Source organism: Leptosomus discolor, chromosome 1, assembly GCF_034619465.1.
Source record: "Leptosomus discolor isolate bLepDis1 chromosome 1, bLepDis1.hap2, whole genome shotgun sequence".
Classification (NCBI taxonomy): Eukaryota; Metazoa; Chordata; class Aves; order Leptosomiformes; family Leptosomidae; genus Leptosomus; species Leptosomus discolor.
Genome location: NC_141391.1, coordinates 69,713,610 through 69,737,620, shown reverse-complemented (window position 1 = coordinate 69,737,620; position 24,011 = coordinate 69,713,610). Strand labels below are relative to the sequence as shown.

Sequence of the window (24,011 nt, the reverse complement as noted above, 5' to 3'; positions counted from 1 at the left end):
GTCACCATTCCTGGAGGTATTTAAAAGGTGTGTAGATGTAGCACTCAGGGACATGGTTTGGTGGTGGACTTGGCAGTGTTAGGTTTGCGGCTGGACTCAACCTTAAAGGTCTTTTTCCAGCCTAAATGATTCTACAATTCTATGATCTTGCTGTCTCTGATAAACAGGTGGTTACCAATCACAAAGTTATATTGCACGCTGCATGCTGTCCCTGCGCCTGCAGTAATCAACATGCAAAATAAAAGTTTAAATTACCATCTTTAAGAAGATGTCCCTAACCCAGTTATTACTTGAGTGAAAATAAACGATCTAATACCACTGTGCGTCCTCTCCTGATCTACCATCTAGTCATTACTGTGCTCGTGCCATTTGGGTAAGGTACAAGTCCTCAGAGGTTTGGCTGTGTGTTTGCTCACTGCTGTATGGCTAAACACTGACCTGGGCACAAGTGGAAGAGAGAGAGATCAGTGTCGCCAGAGCATCACTGTGCAATTACCCTGCTCAGGTCCTCCCCAGCTCCAAATAATGCTCAGCTAATATATATTAGACTTACAGCCACTGTATCGTTACTAATAATTACCAGGTGAAAGTGCCTTTCCATTGTGGCCATTAGGTGGTAACATCACCTAATAGAAAGACAGTCACTGTCATTTGCTTAGGAAAAGTAATACAGATCTGCAGCAGGGTGTGAAGAGATGTTAAACCAGGAAAATATTCTTCAAAGCAAAATTCATTGCAGTCTTCTTTAAAAAAAACAGGAGTTGGACACAAAGGTTTATAATGACAGATCTTGAGAACGGAGGAGGCAGAAGAATTTTGTGTTGGTTTTGGTAGAAGCAAGCGATTCAATTACTCACCCCACCTTGAAGAATTACAGCCTTAGAATTCATGTTTCTGAAGCAGATTAGCTTTCTGGTTAAAGTGTATATCTGGTCTGGCCCAAAGGTGAGTGATCTGCCCCAAAATGGTGTTGTCTCTCCCACTAGGATATTTTTGATGGAGAGGAAACAACATGATGCAGATGGATGGCAGTGTATTAGTTCCTCTGTGCCACAACCATCTCGCATGCCAAGAGCTCCAGGGTGTAAAAGCAATTATGCCAATGCCTAGAGGAGCTAGCAGGGACTTCAGAAACCTGTCTACATCCGCAAATGTGGGCAGGTTCTTCTGCTTGGGTAGACAGCCAGCTTGATTTCTAAAGTTATGCAGCCCTGTTAGCACTGACAGAGCCGACGGGCCCTGCTGTAAGCCGGGTCAGGCCCCGTGCTGAGCTCTGGGATCAGAGCCCAGCAGCAATGCCCTCTGCCATCCACTGAGCACAACCCCAGGAGAGCAAAAAGCCTGGGATGAAATGCCTGCCTTTCCAGGGGAGTCACATTTCTGTATGATGTTGTTTTGCAAGATACTAGGCATAGCAGCAGCAGACTGGGATTTAATCTTTCTGAGATAAATGGGATTCTGTAGGGCTCTTATGATTAAAAATACATGTGTGCATGAACACTTGCAGGACAGATGCCTAAATGATCACAACGGGCAAAACATCTCCCCTCAAATTTCCATACCCTGCAGCCGTGGTACTGCCAGGTTGGCACACATGCTCTTTGAAGTCTCTGGCATCCCAGCACGGCCGGGTGCAGTAGGGCTTCATGTGGGAAGATAAAAGATGTCACGATCTCTTACTCAGCAGCAGCAAGGAAAGACTACAGAAAGTGCATTCTCCTGGAAACAAACTGAACCATAAATCAGAAAGGTAATCCAACGTGAGACGAACCGAGGGACAGGCTTGTTCACAGGCAGGGCTTAGGCAAGGCATTGGTGAAACTGGAAAGCACAGATACAAAGCAGAGCCAGCGAGAGCGACCACAAAGGAGATCAAAGAGAGGTGTAAGGTCTTGTATGATAACGTCAGGAAGACAAGTGAGGTTTCTGCTCCCATCACCTGAGAATCATGCTCCGAGCTGGGACATGCTGCCTGTTATTAAGGTTCCCAAGGGCTCGTGTTCAACCCGAGGAGAGAGCAATCACCTGCCCTCCACCGCAGTTGACTGCTGTATTTTGACCGTTTGGGCAGACATTTTGCGTGCCGGGGGCCTGCCTCAAGGAGGCTGGTGGTGCTGTTGAAAATTTCAGCCCATGTGATTCCTACCTGTCTGAGACGGCAGGCAGGGGAAAGCAGGTTATTTTGTTTATGCCAGGAACGCCTGGCAGGCTTCAGGCAATGTTCCAGCTCCTGTGCTTTGAAGCAGGGCCTTCAAACAGAGCAAGGGGTGGCAGCAGCTGTCTAGGAGGCACCTCTTTTCCTTCCCCATGAAAATGCACTCACTCTGTCCCATTTCAAATTAAAACTCCATAGTTTTAAAACACATGCTCTGTAGGCATGCGCTGTGTCCCTGCAGGTCTCTGAGGCTTACGCCCACGCTGGTGAGGGTGCAGTGGAGATGCGCAGGGCTTGCCCTGCCACTCAGGCTGTCGTGCGTTGCTGGAGGCTGCTGGGGCTGAGGGGACTGAGGCACGGGGAAGGAAGCTTTGAGTAGAGCTAACCTGTCACTGTCTCAAGGCCTTTGCTCCTCAGCAAGCTCACTTGTTGTGCTAGTAAACTTCCCTATGCAGGCAGAAATCCACTCTGGAGTATGTCTGAATTTAACAGACGTCCAAGTCATTGCTAAGGGGTCATGAAGACACCGATTTGGCCTGCAGAGACCAGTTTTAAACATTGCTAAAGCCTAGAACACAAGACAGGGGAGGATGCGATCTGACCGCGGCACTCGGGCGGGATGGGATCAGGTGGATTGAGATCGCACCTCTCTCTGCAGTGACCTGCTCTGGGGACAGTGCTTACCGAACATCGAGTGAGCCTGACCCCCGGCTGTTCCTCAGGGTGCAGTAGACATAATGCCCTCCTCCGGCAAAAAGGAGAAGTTCTGTTTCATCGTTTTCACCCCGTTCCTAATTCTAGCCATACTCTCCCACCGACTTCTTACTTGGCCTCAGGTCCTGCAAACCACCTGCCTGAGCTCACTAGTCCTGAAGATAACCAACCCAGCAGAAGTAAACTCGGTCTTTCGTAGCAAACTGAACTGGCTTCAAAAAGAACTAGAGCCAGTGCTGGTAAGAGAGGGGAGGATGAGGTAACAATGGGCAGAGACACTTCCCCATCTTGGTGGCAGCAAGCCACCACATTGACTTAAGCTCTTAAGGGTGAGGCGGCTGCCTCGGGAAGCACAACCTGGTATCCAGCTGTCCTCCAGTTTGTGCTGGATTCATCATAAGGTACTGAACTCTGCATTGGAAGGGCTCACTATTCCGGTGGTGCTCTTTACAAAGGAAAAAACTCATGTGCGCTGTTCTGTGAAGGGGTTTAGGGCTGCAGGTGGCGAGGGGAGGCATATTCCTCCAGCTGTGATGAAGGTGCCCAAGTCTTCGAAGGTGGCTGGGCTCCTCTTCCTGCAGCTTCCCCTGGTCTTGCATCTGCTGATATGATGGGGCTGTTCCTCCCAAACTAGCTTTCTGGTGAAGCACGAGGGAGGACATAACGTTCTCATGATGAGGGTTTGGTTGGGGGCTTGGGAAGATGGGGAAACTGTGGCAGCCAGGACAGGGCAGCTGGTGGTGATATGGGACACTCTTCAAGGAAGGGCTTGATCACCATGAATAATGTGTAGTCACTGATGACACAATATAGCACAAGGTCAGACAGCTTTTTTTTATTATAGGAATTACACCCGCTCCATGAGTAAGCCCAGAGTTTCAGGGAAAGAACAGCAATGTGCACAAACTATTAAGACAGTAACAATGTGTAGGAAGAGGGGTGCTAAAGCAAATTTGCTAAATTTAAGATTTTAAAGAATTTGCATTTACCAGTCTTTGAGTAGTTGTAGCCTCTTTGCTGGGCGGGTGGATTTTTTTGGTTTTTTTTTTTTTTGGTGTGTTTCTTTAAAGTGTGTGCGTGCATTCTGGATGTGAATAATAGAATAAGGGAATGAAAACAAGTCAAAAATAGCTCAGAAATAAGAGTTCAGAAAAAAATGTTTTGAAGCATAAAAAGAAGAGTCCCAAGAGGCAGCAGTAAAAGAAAGGATTATTCGAATGAAATCAGGCTGTGGTAAAAAGACACATTGTAATGTACTACAGTCCCTCTCCATCTCCCTTCCTGTTAGATCTGACTTGCAGACTTGCTATATGCTTCCAGGTTTATCCTAAAAATACACTGGAGGCAGTAGAAGGGGAAAAGGAGAAGGATTTCTTAGAGAGAGAATTTTTTGTATCCCTCTGTAGAAAGGAAGCAGCCATGATCAGATAGCGCTGCCGAACTAATCTGCTTCTTGCTGTGCTTATCAGGAAAGCAATAAGGTTAATTCTGTAGCGAGGGCAGCAAAGTACTGTCAGTTAGTGAAGGGAGGAGGATGGACAGACCAAGAGACACCATTTCTTATCTGACGTGGTCAGCCAGCAGCTGCGAAAAATATCAGCACTAGCCAAGCACAGGGACAACAGAAGAAATACAGTATTTAAAGCTATTTTCTGTTGAAAATATAGACACTAATGTTTATTAATAATATGGACCCAAGTAATGGTGCAACGAGGTGAAAAGCAATGGGTGAAATGTGTCCCAAACCATGTGTCGAGGCCAATGAGACTCATAGCCAGCAACAAACAATCTTTCCCTGAAGCAAAGGTGTTTGTCCTGGGACTTGGGGCTGGTCCTGTCACTATCAGGAGGACTCTGGAGCAGTGGAAGAAATAGCATGACTCTGAAAATGTTTTGGAAAGAACTGCCTGATGACTTAAATGTTCTTCCTTCTGTTTGGAACTAAAACACAACTCCTGTGGTTTTCTTGGAACAGGCTGCAGAAAACAATCTGGAGTGCCAAGTGCCTCTGTCCTAAGACTGGCGACCAGGCCAACATGGCTGGGAGAATTTGTAAAAACCTCATTAACAGAAAATAATAATTTTATGGGTGTTGGGAACGCGGTTCAAAGCTGTCGTGTTTTTCATCAAATTGGTTGTTTTAGTGGATTGTTAAAATCTTCATGGTGCTTCTCTGCAAAAGATGAGTGTCATCTCCTGCAATCCCTGGCCAGTTTCCAACTTAACTCTTTGCCTACTATGTTAGTAAGCTGATGCCAGGTCTCAGTATTTTGTCATAAGTTTTGTTCTATCTGGTGTTTCTTTCTCTTGAAAATCCAGCTTTGGGGGTCCTGTGATTATATAAGCATTTAATCTACACTATATTTAAAAACACTGTTGTGTTGAAATGCTTGAAAATTTAAAGATTAAAAAAGGAAGAAGGAAAGAAAGCAAGATCAGTCTTTTTAACATGATTTTTTGTGCTTTGAATTTCTGAATATCCTTGAATGTGCATTACTGATGCTGTCTCTCACATTTTAATGAATACAACACAGTTCTCTCAACAGCTACTGTGATGAGATGCAAAAGCAGAGGTGTCTCTGCTATTCAGGGTTCTTTATACTTAATTTTAGGCAAAATGCACAATAATAATAAAGGAATTCAGTGGTACTTCAAGGCCAAGATTTTTCCCCCAGTTAGGTTCAGATCAGCTAAACAGCCACACATACCCACACCACTTTAGGTAGTTTTAGAAGGCACTGGGCTTAAAACCACTACCTGTAAACTCGAAGATCACACAGGGGAAAGGGTTGCCCGAGCAATCGCCAAACATGCAGCGAGTTTGTTTAAAAAAATCAGCTAGAATCTCATCTGCTTACCCCCCCCAACACACGCAGAGTCCTGCAGGCTCTGAAGACAGCGCTGGCCGGCAGTAGGCTCAGCGATCGGGATTTCTCTGGCTCCAGCAAGCTCCTTGCCGGGCTCCCACCCGTTGTTCTTCAAGATCGGGCTCAGAGTGGTTTTATGTTGGATTGCTCCCAAATTTCTGCTTCAACACGCAGGCTTGCAAGACCATAGCCCAATCCCATGCTGGGGAAGCAGCGAGACCCGCCAGCTCCATCCTGCTGTGCTGCTGTGGGCTTCCCTCCCATTAGTGGTCCCCAGTACTCTAAGGGGTTTGATGGAGTTCTGCATGGTGCATGAAAGGGGCCCTGCTCACCCCTCCTCAGCCCGCAGATGTCTGGGGAATAGTCCTGCTGACGACATTAATTACGTCTTTCAACAAAGTTTCAGCACCAAGGTCACCAGTGGTGACGAAAGACATTTAAGCGAATGACATCATTAGTGCAGACTTGCTTACCTAGCACACTTGGGGATGCTTGTGCAGTCAAGCCAGCAGAGAGCTCCCGGCACTGTCGTGACAGCGGAGGCAAGCCAAGCCCTAAGACAAGCCTTAAACTCCTTCGTGATGAAGAAAGAGATGCTTTAAAGAGAGTGATGTCACTGCTGATGGAGAGATCCCAGGAAAATACTGCAGTATCAGGTGCACACACATTGGCTATGTTTTTACAGGGCAAATAGCAGAAAGGGGTACTGCAGGAGCATCAATAAACATGGGTACTCGCTTGAAGGTAAATACTTGTAATAATGATGCAGTAGTCACAAGCTCGGCAGAAAAAAATGTGTCTTACTATAACATCAGGGCTTAGTCCTTAAAACGACCTGGAACAGAAATAAAAGATTGCTACTGGAAAGCACCAGTCACCTTTCACCACTGCCTTTGAAAAGAAGTGGTGTTATATTTTTACACTACTTTTTTACTTTATGTCAAAAACTTCTGTCCCCTGAACTGAGAAAGTGACCTCTTCTGGAAAGATACTGCACTCAGTTTAACCCTGAGCATTATATTCTGTCAATCACGTCCTCCACCACTAGAGCGATAATTTTCTACAATAACCTTGCACTTGAGTCAATCCATTCTCTGGGTTTCAGCAGATAGAATTTTATCTCGGCGGTTTCTGAAGTCATCATGATATGTTTGGTATCCAGGGGAGGTTTGTGCTTTGTATTCCCTTGGCCAAGTACCTGCAGTTCTGCAGAGCCCCAGCTCCCACACAAGGCTTGTTACAACCTGACCAGCTGAACAGAACACCCTTTGCCATTACCAGTATAGCAGTAGACCATAAATACTTATGAGTTTTCACTCTGGTTTTATAAATTGTCTATATCATGGCTGTCTCATGTAGACTTATATATGTGCTCTTCACTTCTGTCCCTTCTAGCTATGTTCTGCAACTAGCTGTCCAAAAACCTCAGGTGGTTTTAGTAAAAAGGCTGTCATCATTAAGCTGATGAAAGAGTGCATTGACTCAGAAGAAGGAGCGCTTGCTCCAACACATGGTGTTAAGTCTGCTGGCACTTGAAACGTGGGGCTATAGGGAAAACCCGCTCAGAAGCAGTGACAGAAAGGACAAACTGATTTTTCTTCCAAGTTGCACGGGAGTTGTTATGCTGAGACACCGGCCTCCTGTGAGAGTGCTTCCATCACAGGGGCCTGGAAGGTGCTGCTCCCTCCCGCTCTGCCTCTGCGAAGCCATGGCTGCTGCAGAAAGCAAGGGGTGCTTTGGCTGGAGCGACCACTTCGCATTTTCAGGCTGTTGCTGCTTCAACTGAGATGAGCAGAGCAGCCTGAGCATTAGCTGGAGGGTGCTGGGGGATGGAAGGAGGCAGGGGACAGGCTGTGGGTGCAGTTCCAAGTACATTTTTTTTCACAAGGGGAGAGATGCCTGGGGCAATCAGGAGCGGTCACCTGAAGCAACAATTGAGGCTGGGGCACCACTGAGGACCGAGCCCGTGCTGGTGCTGCTTCTGCATTTTACAGCAAGTGGTAAAACCAGCCATAGGGTCTTGTCCCACCCCTACAATCAGCTGTGCCTGAAATAGCGCTGAAGGGCTCCACATCTCGTCACAGGGAGTTGCTGCAGCACTGCACGGCTCCCTCGCCATACACACGTGTGTATATATATATATGTATACACGTATGTATTCAATATACATATTTATATACAGCTACAATATATACACTGTGTGTCTATAGATTCATCTGCAACCAATCTGGAAGCAATCCTCGATCAGGGAGCCAAGGCCCCAGCGCTTGCCAGATTTCTAACAAGTAGGTTACAGAGAGAGCCCGGCTCCCCCTTGCTCACCCTCACCTCCCCCCTAAATCCCTCCCGTGCTCCTTGGTGTACCCTGGCACAGCTTCAGCAGGAAGACCGTAACGGTCTCCTGAGTGTTGTGGGTCTCTGCTGCGAGGGAAGAGAGAGGTTTGTGTCCGAGGATGGGCAAAGATTTCACTAGGCTTCATCTGGGGTGTTTCTGGCATTTGCAGGGGAAGGAGCTGAGAGAAGCTGCATTCACTGAGGGAAGCTTAAATCTGAATTAGGAAAAGGCAGCGTCAGATCAGGCACCATTACAGTTATGATCCTGCTGAGAGAGGACTTTCAGTTTGTGAGTTTGGCTTTTGGTCCCTGAGTTCTTAGTGTAAGCTAAACCTGTCTGTATGTAGAAAAATAAATTTGAATTATTTTTCACGGCTGATCAGTTGTTTTCTGTAGACTTGGAGGGGTGGGAGGGAGAGGGAGGAAAAAGCACTGAACTAAGTTACCTTTAGTTGATTCTGATTTTGTTTTCCCACCAAGACAAGCTCTCATGTCCATCTGCTATTACAGGCAACCGACAATCCGGCTTTGTATGTAAAGAAGCATTAAATGACAGGCTACAGCTATTTATTCTTGTTAATTTCCCTGTAAGAAAAGCCTGCGTGAGTTGCTACAAGTTGCACTGGATTATGCGTAACCGAAAAAAAGAAAAAAAAAAAAAAAAAAGTCAAAAGCGCTGCTGGGGACTGCCGAGCCGAGCCAAGCCGTGCCGTCCCGTGCCAAACCAAAGCCTGGGTGCCTTGTCCTGCCGAAACGCACCTCGCTCCACTTTCCAGCGCAGAGGGCACAAGCCCACGGAAGCCCGGGGAGGGGAGGGGGGCACAGGGGCTGCCGGGGCCGGGCGCGCTCCCCTCGCCCCTCCCCGTGGCGTCGGGCCGGGGCGCGGCGTGGGGCGGGCGGGCGCGCCCCTTCCCTCCGTCCCCGTCCCCATCCTCTCCGTCTCCTCCCGCCCAGGTGGGTCCCCCCGCCGCCATGCCGCCGCCGTGCCCCCGCGGGACCCTGCCCAGGGCCGCCCTCCTCTTCCTCCTCCTCCTCCTCCTCCCGCTGCTCTGCGCGGCCCCCGGTGAGTGAGCGCCCGCGTCGGGCCGGGGTGCGGGGTGCGGGAGGGAAAACCTCACCGGGGAGCGGGGAGAAGCCTTCCCCTGGCGTCACGGGTGGGCGAACGCTTTCGGTCACTCCAAAACTTGGGCAAGTTGAGAATCTTTTTTTTTTTTTCTTTTTCTTTTTCTTTTTCTTTTTTAAGAGCTTGTTTTCGAGCGAATAAAGCATTTCTGAGGAGCCGAGCGCTCGCAGGTCTCCTGTGGCGTTCCCCGGCCGTGGGAGAAAGGCTGGGATCCCTTCTGGGAAAGGGCTTCAGCAGGACTGACAGCTTGGATGTGCTTTGGGATAGGCTGCAAGGCAACATTTTTTAAGCACCCTGGTTTTTCGCATGCCCCTAGCTCAGCGACCAGGGTTTTCCAGGGTTATTGTGTCGCCCTGGACGCTGGGTCACGGCACTGGCACTGGCTGTGGTCTTCTGCTGCAAAATTATTACCTGTTAATTGGTAAAGGAGGCCAGTTTGGGGGTTTCCTTGCCGAGAAGAGCTGGGTAGAGGCTGCTGGAATGTGAGAATCTTCCCTGTAGCATATGTTGTGCTTGAGCGTGGAAACGGGAGCAAAGGGAGGCACTGGCAGAAACTTGCTGCTGAGTTTTGCCTGGTGGTCTGGAGCTATGACAAAAATACTTCCAGTGTTTTTCAAGAGATGAGATTTTGTTTATTGTTGTGATTTCTTCCCAGTGAATGTGTGCGTTTTATTTTTTACTTGTCTAGATGTTTCAAGGGGAAATAAGCTTAAACTGCTGCTTCAGAAACGCGAAGGTAAGTAAAGAGACAGGAAAGTGCTTCCCTTTATTTTTCGAGTCCATTACTATCGGTCAAAGCTGCCAATGTGCTGTCACTCCAGTGCTGAGAGGGCAGCCAGAGGAGCAGGGTACAAGCACCCACTTCAACACTAGTAGCTCACAGCTGCTCTCGATATATACCATACCAAAACCTCCTGCGTGTACAGAGCCTGTGCCTGCATATCCATTTGGGACTTGGTACTGGCAAGGCTGGAGGCTCTGCTTATCACAACCCCCTCTGAGAACCAGGGTTCCCAGCTTCAGGCTGCATTTTGCTCTGCGCAGTGCGTAGCACCCACCTTTTCCAGTGCATGCGTGGCAGATGTGACATTTATCTCGTTTATTCTGGGAAGTCACAAGCTTTTCCAAGGAATTATAACACATGGAAATACTGCTGGCTCAGGTGCAGAGAAGAAAATGTGCAAACCGGGCTTGCTCGCGATGCCTTGACTTGTTCTCTTTGTCCTTTTGGCCCCACGTGTGCTTCCTTCTTGGAAGACTGTGCTCTCTACAGGAGAGATGATGGCCAAGGGCCCAGTGGGCAGATGCACCAAATGGCTTGCTGGTTGAAGAAGGGGATGGAAATGGAGCTGGCCAGGGACAAGCAGCACTGCAGCAGATGGGGGGCAGGCTGAAGCACCCCAGAAGTTTTTGTTGCCTCCCTTCAGCCTGCTCTATGGCTGAGGCATACAACTCCCACAGAGGGGACTCCCACTTTCTACAAGTCTGCCTAACTTCTTACTGGGTACTTCCTGGTATCACCCACTACCTGTGGGTCAACGGAACTGTGTGCGGTTTTGGGCCCCTCACTACAAAAGAAAGACATTGATGTGCTGGAGCGTGTCCAGAGAAGGGCAACGAAGCTGGTGAAGGGTCTGGAGAACAGGTCTTGTGAGGAGCGGCTGAGGGAGCTGGGGTTGTTTAGTCTGGAGAAGAGGAGGCTGAGGGGAGACCTTATCGCTCTCTACAGCGACCTGAAAGGAGGTTGTAGTGAGGTGGGGGTCGGTCCCTTCTCCCAAGTAACAAGTGATAGGACGAGAGGAAATGGCCTTAAGTTGCATCGGGGTGGTTTAGATTGGACATTAGGAAGAATTTCTTCACAGAAAGGATTGTCAAACATTGGAACAGGCTGCCCAGAGAAGTGGTGGAGTCACCGTCCCTGGAGGTGCTCAGGAAACATGTAGATGTGGCACTTCAGCACATGGTATAGTGGGCATGGTGGTGTTGGGTTGATGGTTGGACTTGACAATCTTAAAGGTCTTTTCCAACCTAATGATTCTACCTCTTGCCAGCCCTAAAATGTGTGCCTCATCCACGGCTGTTTTCCCTGCATGTGGGTTTCCTACCTCGCTGTTCTGCAGTGCCTGAATGCAGACAGGAGTGACCACTTGTACCAGCCGCCCTCCCTGCGCCCCAGCAGCAGGCCACTTGTTTTTTCAGGTCCCCTGATGAGAGGGACCACCCAAGGGAAGGCTTTTGGAGCATGCGGACAACATGGCCTAGGCCAGGAAGAACTGCAAAGCCTTGAATTGATGATAGAGGGAATATGCAGCCCCTCAATTCCAGCCTGACGCCCCCTTTCCAGTTGCGCGCTAAAGCGAGCAGGCTAAGTACACAGTACTTGTTCCCTGGCTGGCAGTGTCCCTTCTGTGAGGCTCATTCACAGGACGTGTGTTCAGCTGTCTCACTTCCCAGTAATAACACCCAGCTCGGGCGCACGGTGAGTTATCAGTTTCCAGCTCGTCACTGCAGGGCAGCCTGCTGTTTCCCATTCCCACTCTTGCCACGACAACTCATCTATCACTTTTACCTCTTGCATCTCCTGCTGCAGTCCTTTGCCTCCCCCTGTGAGTCTGCTCGGCTCCTACTTCAATGGTTTTCACATCTCTGCCCAACTTCCCTGTCTGCCCCAGCCTCTTCCCTCGCATACTCTGAAAATCCCCATCCACACCCATGTTCCTAATCTCTCCCTCATCGCAATGAACCCTCTGAAGCCAAGACGTTCCTCCTAGTCCTCCGCATCCTTCTTGTCTCACGGGGAAAGCCAAACATCATACCACGTTTTATCATTTACAGGCGTGGCAGGGGGCTAGCCAGTCCTCACATCCATACCTTTCGGAGGTACATTAATTCCTCTAGCAGCCACATGCCTCTTAGGCGTGGGGCGAGTCAGATGGCATGTCTGGGTCTGGCAGGTTGAGGGCATTCCCATGCATCCATCAAGCAGTGCGCTATGAAAGCCTGACGGGCTTTTATTTTCAGACATATAGGACGTTTAGTAGCACTCATTATTTAAAAGTTACAGTTTTACAAAACAGATTAAAACCCCCTATCTTTTCATGTGTGCCTCCCTTCACGCTAGTAAGTTAGTAGTGTTTCTCCAGCTGCTTCAGGCTTTTTAACTTCCCCTCTCATCTTCACTCCCATTTCTGCAACAGCAGCACACAGAGGCCGGTCTCCTGTTCTTTCTCAAAGCACAAACACATTGTGTATATGCTCTTTGAGTTTGGGTTTATTTATTTAAATTCCTCACTTAGCTTCTGTCCTTGAGCTCAGAATATCTTTTCAAAAATCCAGGAGAATGAGGGTAGCTGAGAGATCCTATTACATCGATGATTCCTGGGTTTATTACTGTTGCTGCTGCTACACGCGCCAAGCTGCCAAGCACAAAGGTGATGGTGTGATGCGAGAAGCATTTTCGTACTTGCTGCAAGCAGTACGCTTCAGGCTGACTAAAAGTTTCCTGGCATGACTTTTGGGGGGGGGGGGTTTGTGTGTGAATTAATTTCAGCCCCTGTTGCCACGAAGCCCGAGGTGTCAGTGAAAGAAACGGCGGCCAAGGAGTTCCTAAGCAGCCTGAGACGCCAGAGGCGGCAGCTGTGGGACAGAAGCCAGCCCGACGTGCAGCAGTGGTACCAGCAGTTCCTCTACCTGGGCTTCGACGAGGCGGTGAGCGCAAGGCTTTCGAGGGCTGGTGGGGCTTCAGAGCGGGCGGCTGTGAGCGCGGATGCGCAGCCTGGGGGTGGGGGGCATCCAGGGCGAAGCTGCCCTGCTTCTGCTTACAGATGCCATGATTTCTTTTTTTTTTTTTTTTAAGTAGCAAATATTGCACAGAAATATAAGCTCCGTATCTGTTAAAGAGATTTCTGCGTTATTTTGTTAACAGAGAAAAACGACATTAAAATCTGGCGTGGAGCTCTTGCCTGCTACTGAACTTAAGCCTAATAAATTGCAACCAGGCAAAGTTTGCTTTGAGAAATAAGCAGCCAGACCCGAAGCAATCAATCGTATTTCAGGAAATTAATTTGGCAGCCTCAACCTAATCAATTGTCTTTCAAACATGCTGAGAAACCCACAACCAAGCTGGCCGTGACTGGCATTCCGCAATGAAATTGCACCAACGCTACGTACCTAATGCGCGCGCCTGCCTCCGTGGTGCGGGCAGCTCCTGACCATCGCGAGCATCGGCAGCTGTGCCTCGACTCCCAGCTGTGAAAGGAAAACCATTTGGTAGCGTGCAGCCAACCTCCCTTCAAATGAGAAGGATACATTTATTTATTTTTTTTTTTTAAGACGGTTAATTTGTAAAAACACTGGAGTGGAATCAAGAGTTCCCAGCTCTGCGCAGAGCTCTACTAAATAGATGCTGAAATAGGGCGAAAAATGTGCATTTTAGTTGCGGTCCCACATGTAGAATAATCTCTACATTAATAAGAGGTAAAAATAACTGTGGATGTTGAATTCTTGGCTTGTGTCAGCTGCATGAATACATTTAATGAGATTGCATTGGCACAGGCAAGCTGGAGTACATTTTGGACCTTCACGCTGTGTGGATTGCTTGGAAGATGAATGCACTCATTTTCAAAGCTGGAACAATTAAAAAAATAATCCTTTGCTTGGCCTGAAAGGATGAGGGATACGTTTCTTTGTTGCTCCTGGACATTATGCAGACAAAAATGACTTTTTAACAGCATGGCTATATCCCCCTCCCTCCCCCTAGCAGCAACAGGAAAAACTGGAAAAGTAGTTTCATGCATCAGAAACTGATGACTGGGGGCAAATACGAGGAGGTAACAAGGACAAACCATGCAGATAAGATGAATTCTTCTCTGAGTTCCTGTGTGCTTTTCAAAAATTGAAATGATGCCTGTTGTGGGATACAATGAATCCACTTAGTAGGTTTTCTTGAGTATTAAGACACAGTTTTAACAATGAAATAACTGTTTGTTCCAGCAAAGGACTTGGGCCATACATACCCATTGTGCATTTTGCAAAACTTTTTTTTCAAATCTCAGCCAAAAATATTTCCAAAGAGTCATTCAGATGGAAAGGCTTTGACTTGGCAAGTATTTGATATCCTTGCACACTGTTTTTCCTCTGCTGTTGTGAGCAGAATTGAACTGCTTATTACTGCATTTCCATAGCTAGAAGGCTGTGCTGTACATTCATTTTTACCCATGCAAAATGGGGGTGAAAGACCACAGGCGTAAAGCAAAAGCCCGTTGCACCCACTTTGCAGTCAGGGACATCGTGACTAAAGGCATGGGGCAACAGAGAACCAAACCTTTAAAGTGCAAAACATTGAAATGTTTTTATAGCCCACCACTGAAAAGGTAACAGAAGTATTCAGGGCGCTCAGTGCGCGTCCCATTTGCAGGCGCTCTCAGTTTAAGCACTTTACAGCAGGCAGAGGGTGTAGGGGTGGGTCCCAGGTGAGGCTGGGTAGGGCGATTCCTGCACTCGGGACCCTGATAATCCCATCGAGAAGGTAGGTACGAGTCACAAAACCCCTTAGATCTAGATTTTGTTTTGACAAATATGCAACCGATCTGAATTTCTGAGAGAGACAACAGGAACCTCTTGCACCACTTCTGTTTCACTCTCTTCGTTGTAAAGTTTCAGGCTTGGAAAGCAAGTATTTTCTTTTTCTTTTTTGGCAGAAATTTGAAGATGACATCTCCTACTGGACAAGCTTAGGGCGTGCTCGTAATGAATACTATGGTGGATACTACCAACACCACTATGATGAAGATTCACCAATCGGCCCACGAAACCCACATACCTTCAGGCACGGAGCAGGTGTCAACTATGATGATTACTAATGCCATTTATCCTACTATAGCTGGTGCCTATACTGCTGCGTTGGGCAAGGCTGAGTCCTCCTTCAGTCAGAATGACCCTGCTTTCCTTCTATCCATGTAAAACAGCAAGAGTAAAGGAACTGCCAGACTGCGAAGAAAGCAGCATGACTTTTTTAAGTATCATTACTTAGTAGTACGCTATATATAACGTGTTATAGAAATAAAGCTTTTTTGATAAAATAAACAGGTTGCCATTATTTAGCAGAGTTTGTAACACCAAATTTCATTCCAACTGTATTATTACAGATGCTTTTTTAAAGGGCTTTTTCATTTGCTTTTCTACAATCAATTGCAAAATTACATTACATCATCTAGTTTGGCATATAGAATACATAATATAAGCCAATACATTTTAGATGTGCCTGCTCATTCAGATTCATGTCAACAAATAAATCCAATTATTCTTGGGGGAAAAGAACAAAACCATTCCTCTCAACTGAAGTGCTGCCTTGTTGCCTCCTCTGCTGTCTCGATACCTACTGCCCACAGCCCTCCGAACTGGTGTGACATGGCGCTTCTGCAGTTCCTATTGGGGCAAGGACACAGACGTTCACAAAAACTAAATCTGGTGCAGAGGAGCTCACTTACCTGCAAAGCCTGGGAAAGGAAAGGGCTCAGTGCAGGTACCTGACTTCAGAAGGAACTGCTGAGACGCAGATGTAATGGGTCTGCATGGCAAGGTTTTGGTAGCGGGGGGGTTACAGGGGTGGCTTCTGTACGAAGCTGCTAGAAGTTTCCCCTATGTCAGATGCAGCCAATGCCAGCCGGCTTTAAGACGGACCCGCTGCTGGCCAAGGCCGAGCCCATCAGCGACAGCGTTTTTTGCCTCTGTGATAACGTATTTAAGAGAGTGAAAAAGTTGTTGTGCAGCAGGAATCGCAGCGAGTGAGAAGAGTGAGAATATGTGAGAGAAACATTTCTGCAGGCACCAAGGTCAGTGCAGAAGTGGGGGGAGGAGATGCTCCAGGTGCCGGAGCAGCGATTCCCCTGCAGCCTGTGGTGAAGACCATGGTGAGGCAGGCTGCGCCCCTGCAGCCCATGGGCGGTGGAGCAGATATCTGCCTACACCCCATGGAGGGCCCCCACGCCGGAGTAGGTGGATGCCTGAAGGAAGCTGTGACCCCGTGGGAAGCCTGCACCGGAGCAGGTTCCTGGCAGGACCTGTGGCCCGTGGAGAGAGAGAAGCCCACGCTGGAGCAGGTTTGCTGCTGGTGACCCCGTGAGGGGGGCTCACGCTGGAGCAGTCGGTTCCTGAAGGATTGCACACCATGGAGGAGACCCACGCTGGAGCAGTTCATGAAGGACTGAACCCGTGGGAAGACTCACGTTGGAGAAGTCATGGAGGACTTTCTCCCGTGAGGGGGACCCCACATCGGAGCAGGGGAAACGTGTGAGGAGTCCTCCCCTGAGAAGGAAGGAGCGGCAGAAAACAACAGTGTGATGAACTGACCCCAATCCCCATTCCCTGTTTTCCCCCTGTGCCACTGGGGGGGAGGAGGGAGGAAAATCGGGATCAAAGTTACACCCGGGAAAGGAGGGAGGGGTGGGGGGAAGATGTTTTAAGATTTGGTTTTATTTCTCATTACTCCTCTCTGAGTTAATTGGTAATAAATCACATTTCCTTTCAGTTGAGTCTGTTTTGCCCGGGACGGCAAATGCTGAGTGATTTCCCTGTCCTTATCTCAACCCCACAAGCCTGTTGTTATTTTTTTTTCTCTCCTCTCTCCTGTCCAGTTAAGGAGGGGGAGTGATAGAGCAGCTTTGGTGGGCACCTGGCATTTTGGCCAGGGTCAACCCACCACAGCAGAGCATCTAACCTGAGTGGCCCCAACCCCCCCCCCCCCCCCCCCCCAGCCACAATAACCCAAAGGTTATCTTTGATGAAAGCTCCCCTTTGTGTCCTTCCCACTTAGCTGCAAGCTTTCAGTCTTGCTCGAAACAGAGAATAAGACAACAACCTAAGCAAGTTAGTATCGGTTAGCATCCAACACAAACCTCAGACACAATTTTCTGCCACGAAGTTTGATTTATCCCAAATTCAAACTGGAATCTATACACATTAGGCTGAGCATCAAAATATATCAGAGACTGGGCAGCTGTTAATGAAGTATATAGTGGATTGAAGGGGAGTTGTTTGGTGGTGGTGTGTGTGTTAAGAACCCTGAAATACAATCAACTTTTCTACCACAGAAACATCAGCCACATTCCTGCTTCTTTCTCGTTACTGTAGAGAAAGTCTTCACGCACACCTAGGCCTAGGAGGGAGATTTCAGCTGTCAGGGGCTTCAGGAGGAGCTTGGTGGAGGAAAGCACTGCTGGAGCTTGACAAGCGTAGAGGACTGGGAAGGGGCAGGTGAGGGACGCTGGCTGCTCCATGACTTCTGGAGCTGAAGAATCGGGATAAAGAGAGATGAAACGTGTACTGCGAACTAGCAGTCAGAGAAGACAGCATGGATGCTTTAGCTGTCTGTCATCTAAAGCTTACATGAAATTTCCAAAGCACGGATCACGGTAGCACCATTCTTTACACTTCACTTTCTTTCTTAACTCTGACTGTATTTCCCAATCTTTCACTTAAAGCCCCTGTTGCGTGATGGACTGGTGTCCAGGAGAGGCAGCCCAGCACTATCCTGCTCCCTGCAGGAACACTTCCAGGGAGACAGCTTTTTGCCGAGGGAGCCAAATTGAACAAACGTGTTAGTCGCTTCTCCTCTGCACGCACAGACACGCGCCAGCCTAACAGGCTCCAAGAACTCAGCTTTCCCCTAGGTTTTGGAGCACTTGCTCTTAGCAGAATCCTTGCCAGTTTAATCGGTTTAAACTGGTGTATTTCCTTGGTAGAAGACCCTTTATTCCAAATACGGAATAATCATATTATTATTATTGCTTGACTCAATCAAGAATGCACTCTTTTGCAGCTGGAAAACACTTATTCCTAGAAGAATACTTCCATTTTGTGTCCTATCAAAAAATTCTGCCGAATTTGGCAATGTTTGAACCATGCTGCTAATTTCCATCATTTCCCAGAATTTAAAACAACTGGGAATTCAGACCTGCTGAATAAGGAAGAATTAAAAAAAAAAAAAGTGCCGTAAATAAATACCATCCCTCCCTAGGCCTTTGTAAGCTGTGTCCATTCCTACACGCTGACTCAGTCGAGCAGCTTTCTGTGCCTTGCAGGCTCACAATGAAGTCTACGATCTCTCCCTTCTGGATTCTCTAAGAAAACAAAAAAATAAATCCTTTCCATTATGTTGTGTTGTGTGCTGAAGTTTCCCACCACATACTAGGGTCTGGCTGGGATAGAGTTAACTTTCTTCAGAACAACACGTATGATGCCATGTTTTAGATTTGTGACCAAACCAATGTTGATAACACACCCATGTTTTTGCTATGGTTGAACAGTGCTTGCAGAGCATCGAGACCGCCTGTTTCCCCCGCTGTCCCCCGGCGGGCAGGCTAGGCGTGGGTGAGAGGTTGGGAGGGGACACTGGTAGGACAGTTGACGCAAACTGACCAATTCCACACCATGTAACGACTTGCCCAACACTAAAAGCTGGGAAGAGGAACAAGAGGGTGGGAGTTTGGCCTTCCAGGGTAGCCACTGCTCAGAGACTGGCTGGGCATCAGTCTTGCTTAGGGGAGATGGTGAGTGGCCTTTGCACCGCCTGGGGTTTTTTTCCTTCTTTCCCTCAATTATTAAAGTGCTCTTACCTCAGCCCTCAAGTTTGCTCACTTTTGCTTTTCTTATTCTGTCCCTTGTCTTGCTGGGACAGGGGGAATGAATAGCTGTGAGGGTACTTGGCTGCTGGCTGGGGTCAGCCCACCACAAGGCAACAGCTCTGAGGAGAGGGGCACCCTCCTTCTTGCAGAGGGGTGCACCTGCCTTGAAGTGCAGCAGTTGCAAGGATGCAAAACTACCTGCAATAAGGTACAACGAAAACGAGTATGCGCCGTCACAGGTTTGGGCAAAAGGAGGAAGCCTATTAAAAAAAAAAAAAAAAAAAAGTTTGTCAGATATGCGTGGAGCGCTTTGAGGTTAACTACATTAACAAAGTTCATTTCCTTTGACTATTTCTGTCCCAACGCACAGACAAAAACTGTGCCTCCCCCCTCTCAGCCTCTCCATGCTGCTTGGCCAAGCACAGAGCGCTTCACATCATCACCATCCCGGCACTGACATCACGTAACCTCTCCACCAAGACAGAAGAGCGGCCATTGTTCATTGTGGCTCCCTACAGAGCAGGAACAGCTTGGCCATGCTCCAGCGCTTCATGTTTCAAGACCCGATGCTGCCACATCCCCCAGTTTGCGGGTGTCAGCCCAGCAAGTCTGTCAGTCAGGCTGACAGGGCAGTCCCGCCTCCTTTGCTGATATCTCTAAGGTAACCATTCCACGTCGAAGCATGAAAGTATTACTGCTGTGCCCCCACAGCCACTCTCATATCCTCCCCCAAGTCTAGACAGAGATGACTTTCTCCAGATCCAGTGTCTTCACCCCCAGTCTTAAATATGTATTTATTTTCCTCTTTACTTTTGGGCCTTCACTCCCTTTAAGTTCCTACCTGTAACACAAACACGTTGGGGATGGGGGATTGAGCACTTTTACCCCAGGACTGTTTCCCAGGTGGAAGACGTAGGCTTCCTTGCTCAAACCAGCTTTCCCTGCAGTGGGGTGGACAGAGAACTTAAGGTCACCCCATAGTTCCCTTTGGCTTCGTGCTTTGGACCTTCCAGCTGCTTCAGCCATGGCATGGATCAAGGCACTCAGAAGATCCCCCTCCTTGTCGAAGAACATGTCAGAAACACTAGGGAAAATACAGCAAGAATGAATGAGCTGTTGCTTGTTCCACGCTGTAAATGGCTCACAACAGGGTGGACAAAAAGTTGTTGCCATGTTTGTTATTTACGGAATAGGCAAGTGAGAGAAGGAAAAGGACTGGGGAAAGGAATAGAGAACCAGAGCCTGTCTTTTGCAATAAATATGAATTATCATTTCACCAAAACCTCCCTGTTGATATGGAATGGCATTCAGGAACTTCCTGCCATACAAAAGGAGCCCTGTTTTCCTCCAGAGCTATTGCTGCTGTTCCTGGTAGCTCTAAGAAGTCCGAGCCACAAATACGGCATTCCCTTCTTCTGCCACTTGTGATCCAAGCGCAGGTAAGTGTTCACAACAGAGCAACTACGAGTTTGTGGTGGCTACACTTCCCTTGCTATTAACAAAGCATCTTCTTCCCGTGGACAGGTCTTCTCTGATCAGCCTCTAACAACCTTCAAGGACTTCTTGGCCTCAAGTAGCATTAAACTCAATACTAATAAAAGCCTGCGGACGAGCTCAATCCATCACACTAATCAAAGCTCTGTTTTGCCCTCTGCAGCCTGTTCTCTATGGCTAATGAATTTATGCAATTGTGTTCGTGTCTTCCCTCCTCTCTTGCCTCTTCCTCTCAACTTTGAAAATCAATTCCAACCCTATCTGACAGAAGTGAAAGTTTTTTCAAATATATTAAATTTCTAATTTTTTTTTAAAAAATAGATGACCGAGAGACATTCATAAACGCCCAGAGGGCAGTGAGCTCACTGGCTACTAAACCCATCAGTCTAGTCAGGTTAAGAGAAGCTGCAAACACCCTAGACACAGAAAGACTGTCAGATCATGATTTCCTCACATAGCAAAAAATCTAACCAAAAGACAGACATGAGGCTTCTCTAGACTATACATTCATGCAACTACCTAAAACAAAATAGGTCTGCCAAGCCCCACTGTAGGTTTTCTGTAGACCAGCAATATGGTTTACAATGCTTCTGAGCAGCCTACATACAGAAATAAAGCCAAATATTTAAAAAATAATTATAAAATTCAACTGCGGACCCCACACTGTGCGAACTTCCAGCAGCAAGAGTGGTGCTCCTTGTGAGGTTCAAGGAATCCACAGCACTGGATACCTTGCACACCTCTCCTTCTAGAAGTCTTATCTTGCTTGCCAGCACCAAGCCGGCCAGTTCACCACAGACCTCTGCTACATTGCGTAGTCCCTCCTGAGAGAGGAGGACTTGCACCTAACACTGACTGAGCTGCCCGTTTGTGCAGACCACTGTGACTGAACAGGCACCTCAAGCCTGGTCATGTTAGTTTTACCTTGCCTGCCTGACCAGGTGACAGCAGAAAATCCCAATTCTCAAATTTCCCGGAAAAAAAAAAAAATTAAAAAAATTACATCCATTGTGTTCAGGCTTGGAAGTAAGAATGTGTCTTGGCCTCATTTACTCCCAAGTTCCATGTTTCCAAGCTTTTAGTGCTGTACTCCACTGCTCTCCATCAAAAGTGGCTCTTCTGGAGGGGCAGCAGCTACATCTCACCTGTGGTTCCCTGCAAACTTGATACCTTTCTCCTACTGAGATATGTAACCCCAGATGGGAGCAGACAGCACCAACATGCAAGCCCTCAACAGCCTTCTTGGAGACAGTTCAGACCAGACAATGCTTGAATTACCCCAGATTTCCAGTCTTAAGCACCAGTAGACTCTGTTTCAACACCCGCAATTCATGCCCTTCCAATCAGCTAGAAGGCCAGTCACCAGCTTCAAACACAAAGGCAACAGCTGCCTCGGCTCCTGTTTCTGGAAGGCACTATTTAGAAAGAATACGTGAACTGAACCAGGAAACTGAAACAAAAGCTAGAAACAGTACAAGGAAAGCAGCAAATCAATACAGGCTGCCATTCAGGCCCGGTGGGAGGCATGCCACATACTCACAGATGGGTTGTATTGGTACTAGCCTTTTGCCCTCTCTCCAATTTGCTCCTTTTATGAAGGAAGTCAGGCTGTGAAGTAACCTAAAAAGCTTTCAAATTCATATCTGTAGTATCCAAACGTTCAGACTTCCCTAGGGATTTCTTTTTTTTCTTTTTGAAAAGGCACATTTTGTGCCAGTTTCCAGAAACATGCTTGTTCTAGTGCAGTTTACGTGTTTTGCACCGAAGCCATTGGATTAAATGAAAAACAGCCCTGGAAGTAACAGCTGGTACCCACAGGTCCCACTTATTACAGAATCACAGAATGTTAGGGCTTGGAAGGGACCTTGAAAGGTCATCTAGTCCAATCCCCTTGACAGAGCAGGACCACCTACAGCAGGTCACACAGGAACAAGTCCAGGCAGGTTTTGAATGTCTCCAGAGAAGGAGACTCCACAACCTCTCTGGGCAGCCTGTCCCAGTGCTCTGCCACCCTCAGAGTGAAGAAGTTTTTCCTTATGTTAACGTGGAACCTCCTATGCTCCAGCTTGCACCCATTGCCCCTTGTCCTGTCATTGGCCATCACCGAGAAGAGCCCGGCTCCGTCCTCCTGATGCTCGCCTTTCACGTGTTTATAAACATTGATGAGGTCACCCCTCAGTCTCCTCTTCTCCAAGCTAAAGAGACCGAGCTCCCGCAGCCTTTCATCATAAGGGAGATGTTCCACCCCCTTCACCATCTCTGTGGCTCTGTGCTGGACTCTTTCAAGCAGTTCCCTGTCCTTCTTGAACTGAGGGGCCCAGAACTGGACACACTATTCCAGATGCGGTCTCACCAGGGCAGAGCAGAGGGACAGGAGAACCTCTCTCGACCTACTGACCACACCCCTTCTAATACACTCCAGGACGCCATCGGCCTTCTTGGCCATGAGGGCACATTGCTGGCTCATGGTCATCCTGCTGTCCACCAGGACCCCCCAGGTCCCCTTCCCCTGCGCTGCTCTCTAACAGCTCAGTCCCCAGCCTGTACTGGTACATGGGGTTGTTCTTTCCCAGATGCAAGACTCTACACTTGCCCTTGTTGTCTTTCACTAAATTTCTCCCTCCGTCCCCAGCTTTCCAGCGTGTCCAGGCCTCGAACGGCGCTCTCAATGGCTGCTCTAAACGCTGGACTAGGGTTGCACCCTCGTGCACCACCTCTTCACAGGTGCTTTGGCATCCAGTGGCATAATTTGCATGGGGAGTAAAATACCAGGAGAAAGAGCCCCTTCCCCCAAATACAGTCTAGAACTCAAGGGTTTAAAAACACCATGCTGGGAGCTGATTAGCAGCTCTTGCCGCAGACCTATTAAAGAAGGGGACTCTACTTTTGCGTACATCCAGCTGTGGTTTTGAGTACAGGGAGAGGCCGCGCTTTGTGAGCGTGTCACTAATGACAGGTTACAGGCACATTTGGAGCATGCACACCACGGTGTACTTTTCAGGCAATTTAATATGGACTAAATGCCCAGATCAAGTACCTAGAAAAAGGCTTCAGACAAAAAGCAGACCTCAAGCTGGCTCAGCTGTGAAAAGATGGAGGCAATGTGCAATACCCAAATTCTGCATCTGAATCCAGACAGGAAAATGCTCCCTGGCTCCCCATCTTGGTTGCATGGCAGATTTCCACTGGAAGATTTCCTGAGCAGCGAAGAAACCATTTTGTCTTACACAGATCACTGCAGACCTGGCCCAGGCAGGGTACACAAACGCACGCAGCAGCCCCAGCACTGCTGAAGCCCCAGGGAACTTTACCAGACAGACTGGATGGGACTCAGAGCCTTGCGAGCACCGGGAGACTCTGGCGTGCTCAGATGAGGGGGCCTAAATACTACACTGCTCCCAGAGTCTTCCCTGGGTCCAGGCATCAAGTCATCGCTACAGGTAACTCCCACTTTGGCCACCAACCTAAAGACACTCGAAAGCTGATAAAACATCAAGCTTTAATGGGATAAAGTCAAGTCACTTGGCTTGATGAGACTTAGGATTTTCAATTTTGAGTTGCACTGAGACAAAATGCCTTTTAAAAACTCTGCCAATCTCCCCTCCTAGGTGTCCAGTCTTAGGCGCTAAAAATAAAGTGGAACTATTAAAAATAAGGGGAATTGGATTTTTCTGTTTGCTTGTTGGTGAAGATGATAGGCA

At 48.0% G+C, this 24,011-nt stretch overlaps 1 protein-coding gene across 1 annotated transcript; it reads left to right on the top strand.

Annotated features, from left to right (window-relative positions):
* The first annotated feature begins 9,042 nt into the window (after positions 1 to 9,042).
* On the top strand, positions 9,043 to 15,054 carry ECRG4 (ECRG4 augurin precursor). Its single transcript, XM_009953445.2, has 4 exons — positions 9,043 to 9,133; positions 9,882 to 9,929; positions 12,744 to 12,901; positions 14,893 to 15,054. The coding sequence occupies exons 1-4, from the start codon at positions 9,043 to 9,045 to the stop codon at positions 15,052 to 15,054; spliced, it is 459 nt and encodes a 152-aa protein (XP_009951747.2).
* Positions 15,055 to 24,011: the final 8,957 nt, after the last annotated feature.

Bases quoted from the DNA above. Each gene is read 5' to 3' on its own strand.
- ECRG4 (XM_009953445.2), top strand. From the start codon at position 9,043: ATGCCGCCGCCGTGCCCCCGCGGGACCCTGCCCAGGGCCGCCCTCCTC. The intron at 9,134-9,881 runs GTGAGTGAGCGC...TTACTTGTCTAG, and splicing joins GCTGCTCTGCGCGGCCCCCG to ATGTTTCAAGGGGAAATAAG. The intron at 9,930-12,743 runs GTAAGTAAAGAG...AATTAATTTCAG, and splicing joins GCTGCTTCAGAAACGCGAAG to CCCCTGTTGCCACGAAGCCC.